Source organism: Ochlerotatus camptorhynchus, unplaced genomic scaffold (genome assembly GCF_037179485.1).
Source record: "Ochlerotatus camptorhynchus isolate MF236.1 unplaced genomic scaffold, CSIRO-AGI_Acam_v1.1 ptg000215l, whole genome shotgun sequence".
Taxonomy (NCBI): Eukaryota; Metazoa; Arthropoda; class Insecta; order Diptera; family Culicidae; genus Ochlerotatus; species Ochlerotatus camptorhynchus.
Window position 1 is genome coordinate 1,152,921 of NW_027040705.1, and position 19,278 is coordinate 1,172,198.

A 19,278-nucleotide genomic window follows, 5' to 3' on the forward strand; every position below is an offset into this window, starting at 1 on the left:
CGTTTATGCATCTTCCAAATTAGATACCTAGTTTCATGAAACTATGTTGAAATTAAATCATAAGTTTAAATCAATCATGAAAAATAAACAGTACAAAATTTTCTAAGGCAAGACGACAATTTTTTGCCCAGAATGATAATGAATTCATACACCAAACTCAATAAAAAAAAAGTTCTAATACTCAATATGGTAGTGGTATCTGTATATGGGAGGAACTGGGTGTACAAACAGCGCAACATTGAAACGGAAAACTAAAACGAAGAGGGTAGAAAAGATAAACGAAAATACAGCGAACTTAAACCTAACTAAATCATATCGACATCGATGAACTTGATGGGTAAATACACTATTTTACAGAACTTGGGTGGGTGGGGGTAGTTTGTTGGTACTTTTTCTTCGATTTCGAATGCGGTTGTTTCTACTTACGCGTCCGCGAGTGTCGCACCATCTTGACGCAACAGCCGTTGCACGTCATCAGCGGAGGCTGATCGCGGGGAAGCGCTGTGTAGTTGAATGGATCCTTGCAGCGGGCGTCCGTCCAACTGTCGCACTCGTAACAGTAGATTGATCGGGCTTTGGTTTTTTTTTTGTTGGTGATGGTAATAAGGAAGAAATATGTTAGAAATGTACAATTTTTTGCCATCTTCCACACCAAAGTATTTAAGCATAAAAGGTGAAATTTTCTGGGTGCTTGTTGTTCACTTCATCTTCTTATGCATAGGGTATCATACAACTACTGACATACCAACGACGACAATATTCGAGCTATCCTGAAGAAGTAACAGAATGTTTACACAGTTATGTATATTATTTAGTAGCTATTCTACTTAATTTGGGCATTCTCTATCTCTCTAATTAATCTCACATCCAACTCATCATCACTCAAACACAGCATGAGCATGTCATGAATGTCATAGAAATTATATGGGGAAAATACGTCGCGACATTTTCCCCCCATACGTTTCCATAGTGACATTTGTAAAAAAAAAAACATCGTTACCACCTCTACCCAGGATGCAAATTAGGGTATTTATTTTCGTAAAATCAAGAAATTTCATCAGTGAAGAAATTATCTTTAGGAATTCCGGTTAGCTATTCAGGAATCAGGAAATTTATTAACCTACCAAAGCAACCAAAAAACTCGCTTCATACCTATTAGTCGTATATCAGTCATATATTTCAAAGAGGGTTATTAACGGGCTTGCTATTATTTTGTGTTGGGGCCTCATAGCCTAGTCAGTAAAGGCACGATATTACCAAGCCGGAGGCGGCGGGTTCGATTCCCGGTTCGGTCGAGGGAATCTTTCGGGTTGGAAATTTTATCGTCTTCCCTGGGCATAGAGTATCATTGGGCTTGCCACACAATATACAAATTCAGCTATTAACACTTATCAAACCATAGAAAGAGATATTTTCTGCAATCTGAAAATTTTGATTATTCAAAATTTGCTTCAAAAAAATCTGTCCAACCTTTCGCTGTAGTAGTTGGAAAATTAAGTTGGAATGTGGAAAGTTTCAAGTCAGTGTGTACTGCGTTCCGTTCTTATTTTTCATGTCCGCGATTTGACCAGGTTCCTGGTTCTTATGCCGAAATTGAGCTTCTGGGAAGATTTTCAGCTAAATCGTTAAAGATTAAGAGGTGCTTGTGCAGTGCAGTGCAGTGTGTTTTGACGTAGACTACGTCTTACGAGAAGGTAGGTACTGGGGGTAAATCGAAAATCTAAAATTGCGACCGTCACGAAAAGGTGTAACGTTTTGAACGCAGTACACTGTGTTTTTCTTATTGACGACGCACACCGGGTTTTTTTTTAATCTAGCTGTCCAAAAAAAGAATTTTTAAATAAACCAAAATTGAATCTAAACTGTAGCATTGTATACTCAAAGGATAATAGAACAATGTTCTATACTTTTTTTTTATTTATTAGTCAATTCAAATTTCTCTGTTTTTGAATCGTATAGATTCACTCAAAGTGGTCGTTTTAATTTTCTTGCTTCTGTTTGCTGTTGTGATGATTGAATTTGTTTGAAATAAATGTACATTGATCAAGCAGATATTGAAGTATTTATTCCACAGGATATCAGTAGATTTTGCTAAACTTTGACTTCGTTCAAGTATTTTACCAATTTAACTGTTTTTTCAGCTATGACTGCAATGGTAAAATAGTTAACATATTCTGTAATGTTCTGTGATATCTTATATTGAGCATTACCGGCACGTGTGTACAGAAGATTTTAGTGAACAAATTAGCTGCGATTATTTGCGATCTTTCGAGACATTGTAACATAAAGATATCGAGTCAATATAGATAAATCTAACACAAAAGCATCTACAAATGCTTTTATTGACCCTAACCTTTGCATGAAATTTCACAGATCGTTTTTTAATGCTAGTCATGAAGATTTGCACATGCAATTTGATAAAAAAAGGGGGGAGTCATGTCTTTAGAGTATGGAGGTTGCCTTAAAGGTAGCAAGGGACCTATTTTGGATTTCGAATAAAACTATCGAAAAATACAAACTTATGGCAGAAGATCAACATAATTTATCATATTTTAAGTGCTTGAAGTACAATTTTTTTATATGAATCATCCAAAAATACCGTAACACTTTGTATAGACAGTGCTTTGTATACGTATAGGACAGAATAAATTATTTAAACAGAGTTTAAGGTAGCACTTCAGGAGGAGGGGTAAGTATAGTTAGTGAATTCAAGTTTTTTTTTTACATTTTACAATACATCATAAATGTTCGCACCTCTTAAGTACCCAACAGGAAACCTTTCGTGATGTAATTTATGAATAACGCCATATACATTGCATATACATATAAGTTAATATGTGTTTTATTCCTTTATTTATTTTTGTAGTCCACTCAATTGATGATCAAACAAAGATGTACTTCCCCGAAAAGTTCTGTAAAAATACTTCTTACAGTTTCAGGTAATACATATTGTTCGTTTTTTTCCAAAATCTGGATGCAGTTATTTGATACACATTATTTAACACCGCGAAAAATGTTGCATGTGCAATTATTACTGAAATAGCTTGGTTGATTTCATTTGATCATTAGATGTATATAACATGTAAAGTTTTTGAACAGAAAAGACAACAAGTACACCAAATTACATAATTTTGATAGGTCTCATAGGCCCCGGGACATGCAATATACCGTGACTTCTGGGATTCATGTACTATAGATGCAAACTATCTAAAACTTTTATTTTAATTTCAGCAGAACAGGCTTATATCAAGTAAATGTTTATTAAATGCTTCAGATGCTACAGATGAGTGCGTGTAACCTTATTTGCTAGTTCAAACTGACAGGTCAGTAAAAAGTGTTTCCTTGAGATGGGGATGAAAACAATAATAATTTGATTGTATACAATGTAAGCGGTAGCATTGTAGCTTTCATCTTCAGGCGGCTTTGACCCTAGAAATTCCTGTTAAATATAGTTATATAGCCATTCCATAGCAAAACATTTCAATTGGCAGTTTTGTTCCTTTTCGAAAAGTATTAGACCCGTATTTTTTTATTTTCTCATTAGGGTAACCATTTTCCTGTAGGGTGGTCCAAAAAATCGATTTTTTCTATTTTTTCCAAAAATGGAATTTTTAAAAAAATCATAACTTTTGAACCATTGACCCGTTTTGAATGATCAAAATATCAAATGAAAGGTTATTAAAAATACTTTTAAAAAAAATATGATTTTTTTGTTGGGAAAAAATTGGAAATTGGAGTTTTGTATAGAAGAACTTTGCTTGTATTTGTTTTTTTTATGGTTTTCATGGTTTGTACACAATGGGCGTGACACGTTTTTTTATTATTTTTTTTTTGAAAATTTAGGCTTTTCTACACAACATATCAAAAAATTAGCAATGTATTTTTCTTCGTTTTTATGTTCCGATTTTTTGAAATTATCATGTGTAGAAATTTCGCTAATTACTCCAATACGACTAGATTACCCTGCGTCTCCATTGATACATATCGAATGTAACATGGTTACATTACTTACTTATTTCAATTTCTGATCCTAGACTACCATGACATTCATAGAAACTTGAATCAAATTTATTGATTGCTTTTGCGTGATGTGTAAATAATAATTACTACAGTGATTCATAGCATAGGAATTCAAATAGAATATATTTATATTAAATTTGGGTAGTACATCTTTCACGGACTGTTTAGAACTCCATATCTAGTCCATATTTGGACTAGAATCAATGCTTTGATAAGACAATCTTATGGTTTCCAACTATGCACATGGCTGGTTTGAAATAAAATTCATTATTTTTTTTTATTTTTTTATTTTTTTATTTTTGTTCTGTGCCATTTTTGAAAAAAATAGAAAAAAAACGATTTTTTGGACCACCCTAACAGGAAAATGGTCACTCTAATGAGAACATAAAAAAATACGGGTCTAATATTTTTCGATAAGGAACAAAACTGCCAATTGTTACGAAATTCTGAGAACCACTATATCGTTTTGCTATGGAATGGCTGTATCCACCTCTCACTTACCTCGTATTCTACTTGCCCCAATGTTCATTATCTCAAAGAACAGAACATGATGCAGTCTTTAGCAAAATTGTTTCTTATGGTATAAACAAATAGTCCTGAAATTCTAAGCTAAATCGAGTATAATGAACCAATTCAAAAGGGGTATCATTTTCTCATACATGTTGACCAAAAACCCCATAAAAACTTTGAACCAAAAACGCCTGCTCATCAAAGTTTTGAACCAAAAACGCCAAACTTTTAGAGAGTGGTTTTCTCACCCAAAGACACAATTCTGGGGTCAGTTTTCTTGTTAATTGAAAGCTTTTTTGGCCTGTACCATTTTTGGTATTCGTATTCGCAAACCCGAAATATGCCTTGACCTGACCGGGAATCGAACCCACCGCCTCTACCATGGTTTTACTTTACATGGCTTAAACTGTCTACGTTGTTAATGGACAGCTCCTTACCGGCTGAGCTAAGCTAGACACATTTTTATACTGCTTATTAATTTGGTGCTAGGTAAAATAAAAAAAAATATAAATGATAGTTTGTACATTCTAGTTTACCGGGTAGGAATCCGTATTGCCGAAGATAGTACTTAATCTACTATCCCCTTATATTTCAATATAATATGCGCTCTCTATTCGAAAAGATTTATCGAATTTTCTTCGTTCGCATCCAGACGATCCAACCTCATTCGGACACCCGCACTGTCTCAAATCAAACACATTTGTTTCTCTTTCAGCCGGCGCAAGCGACTTCTTCAACCAAACAAATGTCTCGAAGCACTCGCTCTTATACACACTTCTTTTATTAACATCCGCAACAATACGTACGCTGCATACATACAAACACTTACAGGAGCAAATCATCTACAGCTTCGCTATTATAAACAGGCAATTTATAAACAAATTTAGCTGATAAACAAATCAATATGACCAATGGGGGCGATGGAGGAAAGCGAAAACGGAGTGAGAAAAACACGATCTGAAAGCAACACATCAGCTGCCACGCCAATTCGGGACACTTTAGCCGGAATGTTGCAAATGAAAAGATGCAGTTGGTTGGGCGGAAGACAGCTAGAACATAAGAAGTGGTGGGTACGAAAATTCAATTTGGGGTGATGAATCGAAGCGAATAAAGCTGTACCTAGGTAAATACGCTATTCGCTTCTACCACTAAAAGAGCAGTAGTGCTAAACTACGATGGAAACATAGAGAAGCCATGCACTCGAGCACTGGGGTGGGTGGTGGATGTGCGTGTGTGTTAAATTAATAGGTTAGATAAACTGGCTTACTTTGGCACTCGGCTGACACCTGTGGAATCCAAAACCAAAACACTCCTACTAGCGCTGGGATGGAAGCGGTTTTTTTTAAGGTGAGGGAAAAGAGAAGAAAAGTTTGTGTGCTGTAAGCAGTCTGTATAGTTTAGTAGTTAGAATAGTAATTTGTGGAATTAGTGGTGCGAAAACTCGGAACAATATGTAGTTTTGCGATTGCAAGTTAAGTTTTATGTGCACGTTTTTTTTTTTCATCTCGTATAAATAACGCAATAAAAGTTTATTAACCATACATGAACCATAGAGTAGTTGTTTGAGTAACGCTTTTATTATCTTAAACCTACAACTGAATGTTAAGTTGAGTTTAAGTGTTAAACATGTTTTATCAATTTCCTGTAAAAACTGAAATGTTGGAAACAATTTAAAAAAAAATAGCTTCATCGATGTTTTGCGAATAAAACCCAAATTGCATCCATTCCTCGTTTCTACAGCTTCGATGCGAGCGTTTAGATAACCAAGTTATATAGGCTTTACTGGGTATTAATAAATGCAGACATAAGCAACATAAGTAATCAAAACATACGAAATAATAATGATAAATAGCTCAAATTAACTACACAAACCATCAAAGTACTGGAAATTAAACAAACTAAGGAAACTTACACGGAAAACAGTTATCGGCTGAACTCAACTGAACAAATGCAAAGATGATCACTGTGAAAAAATATGAGATAAATGAGAATGAAAAAAAAAAAATAACTAAAGGGAATAATATTAAAAAAAATATATAATTTACTACCATATTTGTGAGATTTAACCTTAGTGATGCCATCATGATCAAAATTCAAAATAAAAATAAAAATAAATCAATTTTCTCCAGCTCGTTGTATCTTAGAGGTTTGTCGACTTGAACAAAGTTGTGGATCATATTTTTTTTTAAATGTCTGAATACATACAAGTTCTGCGAATTTAAGTAACTGAGATATAAGGAGTATTGGAAAATTTATCTAAAATTTACGTTTCTTTTATCATTTTTCAATTTATTTAAGAGTACTGAAAATAGAATAGCACTAAAAAAAAACTGACATTCAGAAATAATTTTCTCAACAAAGCTTAATGTTGGTACCAGGGTCATAAGTTGATAAGTCGATAGGTAGGGTCCAGGTATGGGAGTTGCCTCCCTGGCGTCGGTAGCATTGGTACTCAGTACGGAAAACAAGATCGACGGAAAACAAATCAAGAAAGAGAAAAAGAAAAGCTCAAGTGAACGCAAAATTTTATCAGTAATACAAAATGAACATTGACTACATTCCATCAAATAATCTCAGAGGTATATTCAGATATATTTGAGATATTCGGATTTGGAACAAGCAGATCAGTATGTGTAATATTATGAATCGCACCGGTCAATGCACCTTTGTTTTGGGAAATGCTCCTTAATATACTTGGCGCATGTTTGAGGAATTTATTTCTGATATTTCTGAAAATTTTGAGTGTTATTTATTTTGTACTACTCTAAAACAAATTACATTCTTCAAGAAAAATCCGAAAAAAATTACCTATAATTATAGACGAAAAATGATAAAAGTATTCATTTAAATGAATTTACAGCAATTAGTTCTAAAATCGTAAATTTCAGATAAATTAAAAAATCTCTATATTGTTGCGCCATCTATACGGCAATAATTTCAACTATGTTTTTCCTCCAAATTATAGTCCTTACAAACCCAAGAAACTTTGCTGAAGACATACACTTTATCGGATGCAATTCCAGAGCGTTATTAATTTATTCCTGCTAGATTACATTTCTAGCTCACTGTTCAATGGGGACACAATCAGTTTCTCTTCTAAATGTGTCATTCGACCACCAAACCAAATAATTATTTTCAATACATTTGAATAATCATGCCAAAGCCCATTGATCAGGGTCTACTACCCTTGGGGGCCCTGGTCTAGTTTTTATGGTGGGACCCCGTATTTGTTTTAATTTTTCAAATTCTATCTTCCATGATATAACAAGACTTAATAAATCTTTTTCGTTTGATTTTTTCTCCGAACCTGGTTCTAATCTAAAATACATTCAATCTTACTAAGCTAAATTCGTAAACGACTTCTCATGCTAGCGAATGGGTTAATAAAAGTGTTGAAATCAATTTTCATCAATATTTCGCAATAAATAATAAATTAAGTCTGGATCACAGCATCCCTTAAATAATTTTGCACTAATTTTAATTAAGTTGGTGGTCTTCATTGCATTAAATATCCTGTGTAATTATCACATTTGGGAAAACCGATTACAGTGCATATAAGGGTGTCCCAAAATTGCACTATGCCTGGAAATCTGAGGGCTCACCCTCCAAATGATAGCTAAGGGTGTTACAAACAAACTTTTGTATGGCGACAACTCTGGGAAATGTTGTTTAGAGGTCGCCCAGAAGAGATTTTTGAAAAAAGTCCATTTTTCATAGCTATTATCCAATAAATATTTTTAGTTCTTTGAATTTCAGTTAAATCTCACCCTTTTATATTTTTCGCAGATTCCCAAGGGTCAAAACTATAAGAGAAAAAATTGTTACGACATGTTCTGTGTCTAATTTGTTAGTTACAATTTTTCAAATTCTCTAAAATGGCGTTTTTTGTTGTACATCACTGCATTCAATCATCAAAAGTGGGTATCAAACATAGCGCTATTATCAAACATGTAGTTAAAAATGGGATTTTTTAGAAAAATCACTTGATAACATTTGTTTCAAAGTTTCTAGAATTCCATAGGAGGATATATGAGCGGAGCGGGATCACACAATTTATTAGTTTCCATTTGATTGCCGTAGCAAGCAGAACCAAAAAAGAAAATCATGTCACCAAAAACCAAGCTCAAGTCGGATCTCATCACCGGTATTGCGAGGAAGCATTTTCCCAGAAACCGTTTGCCGTCGGAGTTGGCCGTCATCAGGTACTTTCGATTCAAGATTGAAACCCAACAACTTTCAATCGGAAAAAGCATTCAAGTTGTGGCTACCGAAGCTGCTTGCATATCAATGGTACACTGCTTGAGAAGCTTTTCGGAAACTCAACCGGAACTTTGTTTGTCACCTGCTGGCTCCAGAATTCTGCACGGACAGTATCGTTTCGTAGCTCTTCATCGATGTGGTTCACGCTTATGTTGAAGAAGTAACTCAACCGCATCCTACACATCTTCAAAGCTGGCAATAGCTCTGATTTTTCTTCTTGAAGGCCTTACTTTGGCGTTGCCATGTCACAACGAGCTTGGCAACCCTCCTAACAACGTTCCGCTTGAGCTGGTGCGAAAGTCCGGCTTGATTCCAAATATCCACAGCTTCGGTAGCCACAACTTGAATACTTTGTCCGATTGAAAGTTGTTGGATTTCATGCTTGAATCGAAAGTACCTGATGATGTCCAACTCCGACGGCAAACGGTTTCTGGGAAAATGCTTCCTCGCAATACCGGTGATGAGATCCGAGTTGAGCTTGGTTTTTGGTGACATGATTTTCTTTTTTGGTTCTGCTTGCTACGGCAATCAAATGGAAACTAATAAATTTTGTGTTCCCTCTCCGCTCATATATCCTCCTATTGAATTCTAGAAACTTCAAAACAAATGTTATCAAGTGATAACAAAGTAGGTGATTTGTATTTATCGATTTCAATGATAGTTTGATTTGCTGATGGGGACATACTGCAATATTGAAATTCTGAACTTTTCTTTCCACAGTAAATCACGAATAACTTTTTAACGGTTGAAAATGAGGTTAAAGTCTCTTCAGCAAAGTTTTTGCTTATAAAATTTCCCATATTTTAACTGCATTTGATTGATAATAGCGCTATGTTTGATACCCACTTTTGATGATTGAATGCAGTAATGTACAACAAAAAACATCATTTTAGAGAATTTGAAAAATTGTAACTAACAAATTGGACACAGAACATGCCGTAACAATTGTTTCTCTTATAGTTTTGACCCTTGGGAATCTGCGAAAAATATAAAAGGGTGAGATTTAACTGAAATTTAAAGAACTAAAAATATTTATTGGATAATAGCTATGAAAAATGGACTTTTTTCAAAAATCTCGTCGGGCGACCTCTAAACAACATTTCCCAGAGTTGCCGCCATACAAAAGTTTGTTTGTAACACCCTTAGCTATCATTTGGAGGGTGAGCCCCCAGATTTCCAGACATAGTGCAATTTTGGGACACCCTAGTGCATATGTATATCATTATTTATTTTGTACAGCAAATGCTAGTTATGCTAAAAGGTTGAACTTTATGATTAATTTTAACAATGTTATGTTAGTTCATCATAAGTGCAACTTTAGAGACTATTTTTAAAATGTCGAGGAAAGCATTTTTTTTTTGAACGACAGATGAAAAAGTTAAACTCCGTTTTTTTTTTTCAAATATCGCCCAAATTAAGACAAAATTGAATAAATCAGCATTACAACTCATCTACTTCTGGCTTAAAATTCGTGCTGTTGCGAGATGATTTTCTAGTGCTAGTGCATCGGAAGAACTTTATACAAAACTTAACCAAACGTACACATTACAGAATTCATTTAAATGTAGATCACAAACTTCACCAACGTGGGTATTTCAAAAGCTGTATGAAACCGTTTACCAATATCTTATTTTAATTTAATCGGAAGGTCTGGTCGGAAGGTGGACCTGGTTGATGCAACCCTAAAGAGTCGAAATCATAGATTTTCACATACATTATAATTGATGCCTCTGAGCCGGGGCCCCCTTCAAATTGGAGGCCCGGGCTTTAGCTCACCATCACCCTACCGTTAATACGGCACTGCCAACGATAGACCATATCCGAGTACCACCGCTTTCGCATTTAAACATTTTGCGAACACTCAAACACTTCTAAAATCTCGATTTAGATCTTATTTACGGAGATTAACGCATTTAAAGATTTTGAACACATAAATAAAACTAAAACCGCGTTTGATGCCATTTTTAAGTAGACAAATGCATCTAACGATGTATACACCAAACACCAAAATCGTGATTCGTCCTTATTACCTTTGATATTATCTGTTTCTTTGGTAACAAAACACGCCGAAAACGGTCGCCATACAAATTCCTATGGCGACGATTTCTGCGTCGTTTTCGGCGTGTTTTGTTAGCATAGAAACAGATAATACCTTGTCGGTTTTAAAATTGGACTCAACACGTCTTTCCGTCTGTGACCTATAATCAGCCACACACACATTTCTACCATTTTCAAATATTATCAATTGATCAGTCTTGATCAGGGGTTGAAACAGTTGACGTTTTTTACTACACTCGCTTCGTTGTCGTGCGCGACAGTCTGTTTTTATTTGAACACTCATGCTCTACCGTCGTCTCTCTCACACAACACGAGAGGTAGAATAACATTCGAGCTAAAAGAAAATTATCAAAATAGCTATCATATGACATGTGTGATTTCGTTGTAATTCCTCAATTTGGTGTAAATCAAACCATTTCTGATCAGAAATATTATTACTAGGACATCATTGCTTGCTATTTTCAGAAATCACTTAAGCACACCATCAGCAGCTCTTATTATGAGAAAAACTAAAATACATACATTCGTGACGGTCTTCGGCGACAGTGTCGTATGACAGAGCCTGTCATATGACATTTTAGTTTGGTACTGTACTATGATAGCTTGTTTTGCAAGTGTCGGAGGCAAAGGCAGTCAATTATCACAGAAAATGTGTCGACTACCGTGACCGTTTACAAGACTGGTCTTGATTAGAACATCGTAGACAGCTTGATTAGAACATCGTAGAAATAAATTGAACAAGAGAAATCGGCTCGGCAAGACGAAATTTGGTGATTTCTGTATGTGCGTTTGTGGACACGTACCAATATAGGCAAGCTTTTTCCAAGGCTTTTCCGATCAATATGGTTGATATCTCATATGGCATATAACTTCTGTTCTTTTTTATTGGGAGTAAGGCATTATGTTCAGTTTGGTCGTAACGATTGAAGAAGAAATGGTACGCACTTGCATCATACTATATGTGGGTTGTTCAGCGCCAAGTGACCGAGACGCATGAAATTGACCTCTTCCGATTTGGACCAAATTTGGAGGAGATATTTATTTTGGTCTAACTTTTATGAATCCAAAGTTTTGTGCCCCTCGGTCCAAGGGAACATTTTCTATTTTTCGTGATTTTCAAGAAAGCACTACTTTCTTTTATCAATATCTCCGGAACAAATAAAGCTACAACTAACGTTACAGAGTGTTTTTATGAGAAAATTGGACAAGGAATCTTAATATGAATTTATTATTTTCTTACAGTGTTGCCAAATATTTTATATTTGCTTTTAAAAACTTAAAACGGCATTTTCAATTGGCAACAATTAAGCAATGAGTCCGATAATGACCATGTATCAGAATCCTAGTCTCAACCACTTCAAATAGATGAAGATGAAGACTAACTAACTCATTTTTCCTTGTTTCAAGATCATCCTCGGTCCAGGCAACCCGAGCACTTATCACTATTAACATGGCATAAAAAGAATGAAGGACTAAGATATGTTCCTTTGATTACTGAAAAATACTGTTCCCCTAGTTTGAAGTAGTTAGGACTAGGAATCGGTGGTAGATCATACATCCCGTAACGTACCACGAAAAGGTGATCTACCCACGTTACGGGGCTAAATTCAAGTTACATTATTCTGAGCTCATCGCCAAAGCTAACAAACAACTCGAGATTATCTTCAGGATTGCCGATGAATTCCGTGATCCAACTTGTCTGAATACCCTGTACTGTTCCCAAGTAACAACAAAGAGTCATGATTTTCTTAACAGTCGGAAGTAGGTTCGGATGGTGGAAGTCTGGCAACACAATACATTAGAACGTAGACACACTATCGCTCAGGCTTCGTAGCTAAAGTATTTTTGGGTGGTGGCGAATCGCCTAGTATGCTAGGAAAACTAGAAAGGTATGCTCCAGAGAGACCATTGCGAACAAGGAATTTGCTACATCTTGGTGCGCGCGCAGCAAAATTATTACCTTAATTCGGGGGCAAATTGATGAAACTGATCATTATGGATAGCGGTTTTAGTTGTCACTTAGAACATTTTCGGTGAAATACATCAAGATAAATTCTGATAACATTTTATCATAAGACTCCAATGATTGCTTTGACGAGTTTCTCATAACAAAAAAGAAGATTTTACTGCACGATTTTCAATTTTATTTAATTGACGTTCAATAGCATTCAAATAAACGGTCATAGGTTTGAAACGGTTGTTGTCATTGGGCCTTATTACGGGTGTCACTACACGGTGATAAGGAAGTGATACTCATAATAAGAGCCGTGATTGCCGTATAAATCAAATGGGAATCACTTCACCGTGACGACAAGTGACAAGTTTTCACCGTGAAGTGACATCCGTAATAAGCCCCATTGTCTTTAAAGTGGTATGTGTGGTATTAAACTATGTGTCAATGGAACTGAATTATTTGGAGAAATCAATGTTTTATTATTATTATTTTTAAAGTCACTTTAACGCTCTTGGGTCATTAGTGACTTGTCTGGGGGTGAGATTTGAACTTGTGACTTTGACGTGAGAGCTATGCATTCTAATCACTACGCCGGGGTCGCTCCCAGAAATCAATGGTTTTCTGTGAAAATTACGGTGATTTTTAAAGAAATTGTCTACTTTTAGGCGCAACTATTAATTTTATGAATCTGTTTTTGTAATTTCTGGTGAAGATGCACTTCGCACAAGGATTTTGGCATCTGATTCGGATTCAGGGAACCCATATCTAATAATAACATTTACTAGAAATTTATTCAAATGTAATTTAAGGGGTTGATCAATTTCAATATTTTGTAATTTGATATTTCGATATTTTTGAAATCCAAATTTGAAAATAATAAAAATAAACAAGACAGTCAATATAATAAGTAATCATGCAGAATGATAAAGACCTCATAGTTACTGATTTTAATGCCATTAGTCTGTCAATTTCGTTTAATGCAGAAATTTATTTCTCTATTTACATTATTAAGCGATCAACTTGCCCCTGGATTACGGTACCAGCACGATCCACGACTCCTTCGATTTCAACATTTCTACGGTTGCTTTTCGTAACCAAATTCAACAGAGTCCGCACGATAGATGAACTGAACTGAAAATGAAACGCCAAATGACGTTTATTTTGGACATATTTTTGCAAAAATTAGGCCATTTTGGATCTTGTGAAATTTTAAAAATGGCGTCATTGAATTTTTTTAATATTTTTTTTTTCTGGAAAAACATACCTACCAAATTAAAAAAAAATCCTAAATGTCGCAAATTTTTTTTTTTTAAATCTCATGAAAAATGAAAACTCTTAGAATATTTAAAATTATGGACATTTAAAAATTCACAAAAATCGTACAACACGAAGCTTCAGTCAAGTTTTTGAACTTTTCGTTATTTTGCTTGGAACTGCTCAAAAGGTGAGTAACATTTCATTGTATAACTCTGATTTTGATAACTCTTTAGTGGCAATGACACTGATAAAGACTGCACATTAGACTGATGCAAAATTTGACTTTTTCGCTCCACAGTGCTTAAATGGTTTCAAATCGGGTCCTGATTAGTCTCCCAAAGTTACAACTCATTTGGTTAGAAACAGACTTCGCACAAGCCATTCGAAGTTTGCATGTAAATTACTATGGGAAATCTCAACTTTTTGTTCATTGCCATCTATACTTTTTCCATATTGAGCTGCAAAACAGTTCGATAGCCATTCTTATAGAAAATTTTCTCAGCTACAACTTTGCTGAAAATTGTTTCTATGTAAAACGAGACAGCAAAATGTTATTAATTATTTAAGAGATTGGTAAACTTATGACATGATCAAGCAGCTACTCAGTACGCAACACTGTATTTTGCAGTGTGACATAGTAGCCATGATTTTTGTGTCCTATTCAACGCCCCAGAAACACCAATGTTGCCTGCTGAGCAGTTGATTGAGCATGATCATAAGACATCAGCGCATTGAATCATTGATAACTTTCGATCCTTGCATTCAATAAAAAAGTGGTCTTCAGCAAAGTTGTAGCTGGAAAAATTTCCTACAAGTACAGTTGAAAGTTTTTGAAGCAGACCGATATGATGAATTATTAGATAGACATGAACAAAAATCTTGGTTTTACCATAGTAATTCCCATACAAACTTCAAATTGTTTGTGCCATCTCAGTCTCTCAACAAATGGGTTCAAACTTTGAGAGGTTAGTCAGGATCCGATTTGGAATCGTTTAAGTATTGTGGAGCGAAAATTTCAAATTTTGCATCACTCTACTGCACATTGTAGTCGAAATTCGTACCTGTCGTGGATACCAAAATCAATAAAGTGTAATTAAATGGAAGATAACCTTTTGTGCTGTTTTATTTTCGCATTCCGCTAACAACTCAATTTCATTACTTTATTCCAGCTTTCAAGCTTAAGAATTGCTACCTGTATCTTTTTTCGTGTTCTTCGTATTCCTCTTGACGAAGTGGTTTGCTTCCAACGATGGGCAATGCCAATTATATTTTTGTATGCTTTGTATGCAGTTTATTTAATTTGTTTCTTAATTTGTTCAGAATTTCGTAAAAAATTGGTAGTTTTGTTACTTATCGCAAATTACTAGACCCGCATTTTTTTAGGATGTCATTAGGGTGACCATTTTTTTTAAATTCATAGCTTTTGAACCACTGGGCCGATGTGAAAATATGTGGTGTTTTACGCCAGTTTGCCTTTTCTTCATCCAATATCCAAAATAAATTAACAGTAATAACCCCAGGGAGCTACGTGCTTGGCGATGCTGTGTTAGCGTTTTAAAAAGTATCGCCATGCATTTTGCACCCAGATTCTGTAATGTGGTCGCCGGAAGCTTATTATATATTTTTTTAATTTTTATATGGGCTTATTTTTCGAGCTAAGTTTGTTTCTCCAAATGCATTGCATCTCGTGAAGGTCTTATACAAAAATACGCATTCTGGAAGAACTTGCTTGTACGCTGCAGAAACTTTCCTACCATTTGCCTGAAACTAACGGCTAAAGCGCATACATTTTTGTCTTCCTAAATGCGGCTTTCAGACCATTTTATAATGTTGTTGGGTTACTAATGATTCGCAATCATCGAATTTGTGTCTTTTCGAGTCCGCATATTATTTTAGACTTGACAAAAATCCACAAGTAATCCGCTCATTCTCACATAATATTGATGAAATATAAAAGACCAAAATCATTAGCGAAAATTACATAAAGCGTTTGGATTAGAATCATAAGAACCAACCTGCAATGATTGATTATCTTCATTGATTTTAAGATTTCTTAATAGCTCGCCTGGTATAAACTTTCTCTGTGCATTTGCTGTTATTTTTGCTAGTTAATACAACCATTACAATAATTTAAAAACACGCTGGAAAAATCTAGGAAATTATTTAACTTCCTGTAGTAATTCAGATAGTGAATCGATCACCGCAGTTAAGCCCTTATAATTCTAAAAGCTAGGCCTGTGCGTTGCGCTATTTGCTTCAAGTTCAATTCTCATTGGAAATAAGTAACACTGCGGCATATGTCTTGCTGTGAATGATTTTTTTTTTAATTACACATGAGAATTTTGTACAATTGATTGAGAAAATTAAACACTGATCATATCATATTAAAACTTATAAAATTATAGTAAAACTTCTAAAATGTATTGGGGCCTTTAAAATTCAGGAGCCTAGTGTCATGCCCAACACCCCAGCCCTCACCCCTCGTAAATTCGGGTCTGCAGTCACCACATTAGCGAAAGGGTAAGCCCAATCCAACGCTACTGAATATATCCGCTAAGCGCATCTCTGTCTATTTGTGTATTTCGCACTTTGTTTGGTATTTGAGCGCGAATTTTTCCCCCTTGTCCGCGGGGCGGTAGCAATAAAAACAAAAATAACAAACACCGCCAACAATAATGATTTGCAGCTACGCTTTCCCGTGAACACATGGTATATTCTCGCTTGATGTGTTTGTTTACATAAATTCGATTTGACGAGAGAGTCGTCATGGTGAGTGCTGAAAACGTGCTCAAAAAGGATCCTGCGAGTTCGAGGAGAAAAAGGTGAGAATGAGCAGCGATGTCCGGTGCTCATGATGAGAGGTGATGAACTCGCGGTTTCGTGAGAAAATGATTAATGCATTTGTGGTTTCCTATGACTGAAGCGAAATTTTCAATTTACCTAGTGGGATTATAATCCAATGCTTTTTATCCATTTTTCTTTGGTAATATTCTATTTGCTGCCTATCGATGTGAAAGATGATATCCTGCAGAAATTGTGATATTTCAGAAGACTTTGGTTATCCTTTTTTCTCGAAGAGTTTCTCCTTCTTTCTTGTGGTGTCTTGTTGACAGTAGACAATATTCACAGCACCAATTTATCAGTTGATTCCTTCGGCGAATCAATTTTCCGATTTTTCATACAGCAAATCGGCCATCACTTTGTTCCATTCGCTTGGATATTTTTTGGTTTTCTATTTGTTACGGACTACTTTTGTCACTGTGGCTGTGTAGATAGATACATATGTATACATATATTGCACTTATTATGAAAAAAACACTGATATTCCCTTCCAGCATAAGATTCGACAAACTCAAACCATCGCCAATCGATAATTATGAATTATGGAAACATGCTCAGTATCATTCATAACAAAATTTCCAAATTCATAGATCAGCATATTCAAGTGAAAATCACTGCTGCACGTTCCTCCTGCTGGTGACCATCGATGTCTCGATGTGTTTCACTTTTCCGTAACCATGTGTGAGTGGATGGTTTCAGGTGCTGCACGAAATGTCACTTCGATTTTTCATCTGCCGAACCAAGGAAATTTTTCCCCTTCTGTTGCTTGAAGGAAATATCATGCACTTTGCACTTTTGATTTCGATACCACCTTATCTGCAAATCGACTTTCAACACAACAGAGACCATTTAAAACACTTGATGAAAGCCGCTGACCGCATACTTCAGATTTTTCACATCCAACCTTCAACATCCGCAATGCGACATTAGAGCAGCAAATTTTTCCTTGCGACTTTTCGTCACCAAGGGTTGGTGCGAATTTTCACTATCCTTCGTTTACTTGTGTGATTCTTCGGAAAATCGTTTTTTTCGTTCTTCACGGCACTATCCCGAATTCACGTTGCTAGCAGCTGACCATAGCGGATAAAATTTAAAATTTTCCAAACGTCAGAGTAGAAAAAGAAAGAACCATAAGTGTGGCAGGTTTCTTCTTATTATTCCGCTATTGAACTAGAAGTGCCTCTAGAGCAGTGTTAAGAGCAGCCGATTTTTCAGCTAGGTCAGCACCAGTGAACAGCAGCGACGAGAGTGACGACGTTTTGATGTAGACCCAGATCAGAAATATGCTTCTGCCGTTCATGGGTTTTCGCGAAAGAGCGACTCCATTCTCTCGATCTATCGATTTTGCGAGTGCGCTCGAGTTGTCATCATTCACGAGTGGTTGTAGGTAGTGAGAAGCGGAATGCTTTGCATCGGCCAGTCAGTTGTTGTGCATGCGATGGTAGGATGTAGTTTTATGTCACTGATGAGACGGGCGACAGACGACTGTGTGATCTGGTGAGATTGTTGGGAAATCTAACGGTGTGTGAGTGGATGTTTTCCGCACGTCGGAAAACTGCGTGTTGTTTTTGCTCTTTTTGCTATATTACGAATTTTCGCAACGAAGTCACATGCTGCATTGGTGCTTATAAAATAGGAAATTAAGATGTTCCTAAATAGCACATAAAACTTATTGAAATGCTGGAGACGCATGGTATTTGGTTGTGAGTCGTGGAAAGTGGGTGGAAATGCACTATTTGGTTTATTCTATTCTCAAATTAAATTTATAAATTAATTAATCGGAGCAGACTGGAATCGAACCATAAACGTTTAAATTACACACCGATGCAAAAGAACGTAAGAGCTCCGTAAAAAACTTATGAGTTTTAGCCACCGATGAAATGAATTTCATAGATTTGTCTTATGAAAAATAATGTCGACAAAAAAATAATCAAACGGAGCAGACTGCAACCGAACCATTGACGTTTAGATGACGGGTCCTGTGCCTGTACCACTCGTCTGTTAACGTTTGGAAAAAAAGGAAAGGCTAAAGGCGTATAAGAGCTACCTTATTTTTAACGAAAATCTTTCGTAAGTCGCGCTAATGAAATTCATATGTGTCTTTCATAAGTCGAGCCTTATGAAATTCTTAAGTCTATTTGCCTCAGTGCAGGGCCAGTGTGTTGATCAGTCGTCTTTCAACGCTTGGGGAAATGCAATGTTTAAAGGCGTATAAGTGCTACCTGATTGTTGGAGTTTCTCATATTTGTACATAGATATTAAGATCATTTGAGGTCAAATCTCTTGACCCAAACGACCCGTTCCAAATGACACAGTTTGTTTCATTGACTTGTCTAAATGGTTAACCAGCCAAAGAGCGAGAGAGTTGAGCATGACCG

The 19,278-nt window shown here is 35.7% G+C and overlaps 2 protein-coding genes across 6 annotated transcripts in view; one reads left to right on the forward strand and one right to left on the reverse strand.

The window, feature by feature from the left end:
• qvr (protein quiver) overlaps positions 1–18,132 on the reverse strand; it is a 34,323-nt gene extending 16,191 nt beyond the window's left edge. The window contains exons 1-4 of one of the 5 annotated variants that reach the window (XM_065224782.1): positions 17,805–18,132; positions 17,000–17,323; positions 5,798–5,851; positions 427–573 (exon numbers count right to left, since the gene is read on the reverse strand). In XM_065224782.1, coding sequence (XP_065080854.1) covers positions 427–573; positions 5,798–5,851; positions 17,000–17,033 — 235 coding nt within the window. In that variant the 5' untranslated portion in view covers positions 17,034–17,323; positions 17,805–18,132. Of the gene's footprint in view, positions 1–426; positions 574–5,797; positions 5,852–6,442; positions 6,494–16,999 lie in introns of all 5 variants that reach the window. The other 4 variants (XM_065224781.1, XM_065224780.1, XM_065224779.1 and 1 more) reach the window with 4 other exon arrangements.
• conv (convoluted) overlaps positions 1–19,278 on the forward strand; it is a 378,533-nt gene that overhangs the window by 330,688 nt on the left and 28,567 nt on the right. The gene's annotated exons all lie outside the window — the stretch shown is intronic.